At 43.9% G+C, this 6,243-nt stretch overlaps 1 protein-coding gene across 2 annotated transcripts; it reads right to left on the reverse strand.

Annotated features, from left to right (window-relative positions):
- Positions 1-707: 707 nt before the first annotated feature.
- On the reverse strand, positions 708-5,913 carry CLK1 (CDC-like kinase 1). Of its 2 annotated transcripts, none has more exons than XM_008940250.1 (12): positions 5,756-5,913; positions 5,379-5,574; positions 4,207-4,294; positions 3,719-3,785; positions 2,799-2,915; positions 2,510-2,676; positions 2,337-2,431; positions 2,127-2,256; positions 1,909-1,991; positions 1,329-1,408; positions 1,003-1,093; positions 708-920 (listed from the first exon to the last, which is right to left on the reverse strand). In XM_008940250.1, exons 1-12 carry the CDS (start codon positions 5,911-5,913, stop codon positions 708-710), a joined length of 1,485 nt encoding a protein of 494 aa, XP_008938498.1. The 2 variants fall into 2 exon arrangements, with proteins under 2 accessions (XP_008938498.1, XP_008938497.1); XM_008940249.1 differs by having other exon boundaries at positions 4,207-4,297.
- Positions 5,914-6,243: the final 330 nt, after the last annotated feature.

Here is a 6,243-nt window from a genome sequence, read left to right on the forward strand (position 1 = left end):
GCCACTCCCCCTGCAGCTGCCCTGGGCTGGGCAGCTGCTTTGTGCTGCTCTGTCAAGGCCACAGCTGCTGGCAGGTAAGGCAGGTGAACTCCAACCCTGACAGGTTAAACCAAACAGCTGCTCTGCACCCTGAAACTTTGAATTCTTAGTGGGAATTCTCAAGATTTGGTAAAACGAGTTAAGTCTATTACTGTAAGCTAATAACAAGCATTAACTGAAATACTGATAACCAGAGTACATCTACTAAAATTAAAGGGAAAAAATTAAATTGGCTATCACAGTGCAGTCCGTGTTCAATGCTACAGTGATCTTCCCTACTTTGTAACCTTTTTTGTAACAAATAAAGGCCATCCTTACACTTCACCTCAAGGGCTGTCTCTCTTCTCTTACTCAGTAAAGCAGCAGCATTGACACCAGCAGGTAAAAACTAGCCCCAGGTCTTCTGCTATTCAAATGACAGTTAGTTAAATAAAACAAACCTAAAATACTTTTTTGCCATTAGAAGCCCTATTTTGTAGAATAGAGAGTGCTCTTTTCCACACTCTAATAAGAAAGTAGCCCAGGATTTTTATTTGCCAAGGAATAACAACCAGGTTCATAAACTTTTTTAAATAAGTTTTATGCCAGCAGCTGGATTAAACTTCAGTTTGCAAAAAAGTAGTAATACAAAAATGGCCATTTACAAAATAACTGTACACAATAAATATTTAATATTTTCTGCGTTTCTTTGGTGGACTGGCCTCTGTCCCAGTCTGCTCAGCGACGGGCGGCGCTGCCCTTTTCTGCTTGTTCAGAGGGAAGAAGAAAGGGTGTTTCAGTGCTTCCTCCAGAGTGATGCGCTTGGCCGGGTCATACTCCAGCATCTTTTCAATGAGGTCGAAGAGGTTCTCGTGGTCGGAATCGTGGCAGGTCATAAACGCCTTCGTAAAGGAAACATGGGGGGTTTTTAATCTTACCCCTCCACCTGAAGCTCTTCCCCAGGGCGCTGTGCTCTGCCCTTACCTTGAGCGGCTTGCAGCGCCTGGAGACGTATCTGCCGGCGGTGCTGTGCTCGTCCCAGTCCAGCCGGTCCTGGCGGAAGTACTTGCGCTTCCTGGAACAGACCCACCCCAGCCCTCACTCAGAGGTGCCGCTCTGTCCCCTCGCCAGCAGCTCAGCAACGGGTCTGTACACAACCTGGCAACTCGGCTGGGGACAGGCTACAAGAGCGGCCAGCAGGAGGATGAAGCTGAGTTTATTCAACTTTTTTAAAAAACCTTCCATTAAACCAAATCTGAAAATATTTAAATTAAAACTATAGCAGCCCAGGTATGGAAAAATGTCATTACCTTGTTTTCTTTATCATATGATTGGGCAAAGGCCCCAGTATGCGCTCCATCATTGCGAGGTGCTCCTTGCTGTCATGCGTCTGGAGGGAAATCAAGAGACCTTTTTGTTCATTGTTGGAGGAAATCACCAAGAACCACCCACTAACCTTACTTCATTTTTGACTGTGCCCTGCAACCACGAATCGCCAAAAAAGAGGCTGTATAGTAAGCTGTTTCCTGATCCCCTCTGTGGGAGGGTTTTTTTCCCCTTGACCCTGCCTTTTTTCCTCTCCATAAATTTGAAGTTTCAGCAGTACTGGCAAGATGACAGAACTCGGGTATTTGAGCAGTACTTGCTGATGGTGACAGATGAAACTACATCTGTTGTTAGTGTGGCTTCTGAATTACTACAGGCCAGTCCTCCCCAGCAGGCTGCTGCTAAAACGTTTACTGGAAGGGATCTGCAGCACTCTGCTGAGCGAGTTGCTGTGTGCCTTCCCCTCCCGCTGTCCCCAGCCTGGCCCTGCAGAGCCGGAGCCACGTCCCCCCAGCCCCCGCCTCGCCCCGGCGCAACGCTGGCTGCAGGTGCCGCCCGGCCTACCGGAAACACCGTGAACCCCAGGTAGTACTCGATGAGGATGCAGCCGATGCTCCAGACATCGCACGGCTGCGCCCAGCCCAGCGCTGCGGAGAGATTCACAAGGTCGGCGTTTATACCAGTCTGAACACTTCAGCTACTGAAGCAAGACCCACAAAGCTTACGTAGCACAGGTCAACAGTGCAGAAGCTTAGAAAAGCTCAGCCCCAGCCTCTACTGACCTAGGATGACTTCAGGAGCTCTGTAGTGTCTTGTGGACACCAACGTGCTGTGATATTCGTCGTCGTATGTCGCGCTTCCAAAGTCCACAATTTTGATATCGGGATTTTTTAGCATGCGTTCATCACATTTCTAAAATGAAACGCAGTGCCAGTGACCAGCTAAAGCCAGGCAGTGGCTGAGGGGGTGGGGGGAAGAGGACTGCAACTTACCAGTTCAGGGTTATACTCCTCTGTATACTCGGACGTCACAAATAAAATGTTCTCTGGTTTCAGATCCGTATGTGTCAACTTGTTCAAATGCAAAACTGCAAGGCAACGACTCTAAGTTAGCAAATTTCACGAAGGAAATTGTAAGAAGTAAAGCAGCCCAGAACCACACTTACAGTTCACGGACTTGCAGATCTGATAGGCCATCTTCCTGATGTGGTCCAGCCTGAAGGGCAGAAAGCCATTCTCCTTAATGAAGTCGTACGTGCTGAGCCCCAGCAGCTCAAAAACAATGCAGACGTGTCCATAGTACTCAAACCACTCTAACATCTTGACACAGCGACTGCAAGAGCGGGAGAAGACGTGACTTGTGAGAGGGAGCCCTGCAACGCCGACACCCACGCCACCCGCGGCGAGAGCGACGCCCAGGACTCTGCAAGCCACAGCACAGGTGTCTCTACTCACTACGTGCTGCTGGGGTCCGACGCGTTCAAATGCTCCAGCACCTTTATTTCTGCGTGAGCTGCCTCAGAGTACCTATCAACGTTTTTTACTATTTTCACAGCCACGTGTCTGTTCTCCCTGAAAAGACAGGTTTTAGCAGTGAGCAGAACAATAACTGGTTTTAACTGAGACTATTCAGCAATCTTCACCATAGGCATTGTTTATAACAATGGCAAACTTAACAGGAGAAGGTATTTTTTTATGTACATACCAACTCAATGTAACCAAAAACCATCTATGCACAAAGAAAACTAACATTTAATTTTTAAATTCTGAAAATGTACTCGATACCTCAGATAGTGATTTTATTCTTTAAGGTTAAAAGCCCCATTTACCTCCTCATTGTATTCATCTATGCTGGCCTAATGCTGGAGAAACTCCCACATCTCACAGCCTCACACGACTGTCAGTCAAGAATGACAAGCCTTCAATCATTTCAGTACAAATGTAACTGAGGTGTCAAATGTCTTCTCCAGAAAGCAAATCTAATTTCACAGATTTCTGCACACAGCCCAAGTGCCATCAAACACAGAACACATTCTTGATTTGTACTACCCTCGCCGCTAGAACCCAAATGGTGTTCACGTTAAGGTCGGTGAGGCCAGAGACCTTGGTCACTGCACAGACCGGGGGGTGAGAGCCAGGCAGGGGCAGGCAGCTTCACCCCACATTTTCTAGGCCCCCTCCCCTCATCAGCCCTTGAACTCTACCAGGCTGGGGCCCCTGCAGGAGCCATCCCCATCGCCTCACACCCCAGTCCTGGGCAGGTGCCAGAATTTGTGTCTGTTTGAGGAACTGAAGATGAAACCTGATAGAACCAGAAAGCCCTTCATGAAGCACTGAGAGGAAGAGAAGTGACAGGTAGTGAGTGACAGACTTACGCTTTGCGATCGATGCACTCCACCACTTTTCCAAAAGCACCTTCACCCAAGGTAGCAACAACCTCATCTATAAAGAAAAGAACTCTCAGTCACAGAAGTTGTGAAGTGACTCAGCTATTAAAAAAAAAAAACAAGCAAACAAAAATAAACCAAAAAGAATAAGTACTATCACTGAAGCTATTCTAGACTGTGCTGCTTTAAATTGTAAATATCTAGTTTGAGAAATGCTATTGGACAACGCTCATCAAGGCACATTTACAGGGCTCTCATTCTAGTAGGTTCATTAACTTCATTTACTGTATTTGGGGGGAAAAAAGGGAAAAAAGAAAAAGAAATATATTTAAGTTCTACAGAAAAACAGTAACAAACCCCACCCCCCAAAAAAAACAAAAGACAGAAAGAAAAGACTTCCAAAGCCCCCTCACGTCTTATGCTAAAAGAACTTATTCTATCTCAAAAGTTAATAGATTTTTAAAAATATTCTATACATCTTGCACTTAGTACGTCTCCACTCTGACAGATCAGGTGACCCTCCTCATCATCCTCTACACTCCTGGATCTTTTCCTTCGATGACTCTTCTGGAACGGCACCAAGATCGTCCAGCCCATCAATAAACCCGAGTGAATTCAGGTCAGAATACGAATTCATTCAGCAGGGAGATATTCAGGCATTCAGATACGCGCCAGGCCACACACAGTTGGCAGGAGCAATTTCAAATTCAGCCCCCGGAAATTCACAGGGCACATAGTTTATGTTACAGGAGAAAAACATGGCAAGGAACAGATTTTCAGATGAGATACTCAAAGTGGCAAGGCAACAAAAAATTACAAACACAATCGTTTTTCTGTCAAAAGATGGGTTCACTGAATTTTACTTTAGCATTTCAGTGCCCATTAGTTTTTTTTAAAGCAAAAGGATTTAATAAGTGTCTTATATATCTAAAAATAGCCTTGTGGCCAAATTAAAATAACCATTTTAAGTCATCAAGATTAAATAACTGAATATTTGGCAAGATTTTTTAAAAAAAACATAAATAGCATATACATTTACTTTAGGCTGTCTCAGCTGAGGATCTTAAATTACAAATCCTATCTTCAGCTTTTTTATGAGTTAAATATGTAACACAGATCAGAAAAACTGCCCTGCTAGTGGGCAGACATCATACATATCTGATTCTACAGATTTCTCAGTGATACTCAAAACATTTTACTAAGTAAATTTTTTTAAAAAATACAAGTCTGACATTATCTCCTTGCTATTTCAAGTGATATTTAGTCCAAGGCCAGTTTAAAACCTTGCGTTTGGATTTTCAAGTAGGGCTGAAATACATGCTTGTCATACTAAAACTTTGGCAGGCACGAAGCGATGCCTGTGGTTTAAGTACTCCAATTGATGGTTATTATTCATTCATCTGCTCAAATAAATCCAGCTAACAAACAGCAAGACTACACTGTGTGCTATCAAAAGTATACCTACAAACTACACATTTTCACTGAAAGAAGTAAAATCCTAGCAAAAAGAATGATCTAATATTAGCTAAAAGAATGAACTATCAATAATATTGACAGAATTCCCCAAATCCCCACACTCAATTACTACTGCCTAGATGAGAATCTTCTTAAAATAAACAAAATCCTCAATTAAAACTGGTCACACCACCTGTGAATGATGACGATGATAGGTAGTGTGGTGTGCCTTGTATTTCCTTTTGTAACTACTCATCCTACTGTGACCCGAGGACTGGGAACTGTGATGCCCAGCATCGCACACTTGGTTGTACTCATTCCTGTACTCTTCAACGTAGCGTCGGTCCTGGCGGTCTCTGCCACTTACACACTGGGTTTCTGAATGCCCACTGCAGACAAAGGATCAAGGGAACTCCGTTAGAACAGTTCTAGCGTCCCCACCAAGGCAACTTTTTGCTTTAAGCTGCAAGACATCTCTCTTGAAATATCTTCGACTCAAAAATGAATACAGGATCAGATGACCCTGATGGAAAATACGCTTGCTGAATCAGAACTCAAAAAGTCACTTACCTGTCAGGAAGTTCAGAAGGGTCATTCTTGCAGCACTTGTTCTCCTGTGCACCGCTTAAGGATCTCCTCTTCCTCTTATTAGCACTGTCACATCTTCTGTGAGCTGGACTTTCCTTCTCATCCCAGTCAGGATAATTAGTTTGTCTGGAGTTCCGCATCTGTTAACAGAGACATTTTGTTCTTTGAATTACACTCCATGGACAAACAATTCATTTTCAAAGCCATTAATTATCAAAACGACATCATAGTGAAGACCGTCTTTTTCCTCATCTCCCCAATTTTAGCTTTTTCTCCGATTTCTTCCACATTGTTTTTTACAAAGAACTTCTACAAGTAAACATTTTTGATAGGGGAACATAACCAATAACCGACTTGTTACAGAAGATTTTAGAAGAGGCATCGTGGCTCAAATATTAAACACACACCACGGATGATATTTCTGCAAAGTTGCTCAGGAACCCCATGGTGCATATGCTTGGAAAAAGGAG

Source organism: Merops nubicus, unplaced genomic scaffold (genome assembly GCF_000691845.1).
Source record: "Merops nubicus isolate BGI_N331 unplaced genomic scaffold, ASM69184v1 scaffold42705, whole genome shotgun sequence".
Classification (NCBI taxonomy): Eukaryota; Metazoa; Chordata; class Aves; order Coraciiformes; family Meropidae; genus Merops; species Merops nubicus.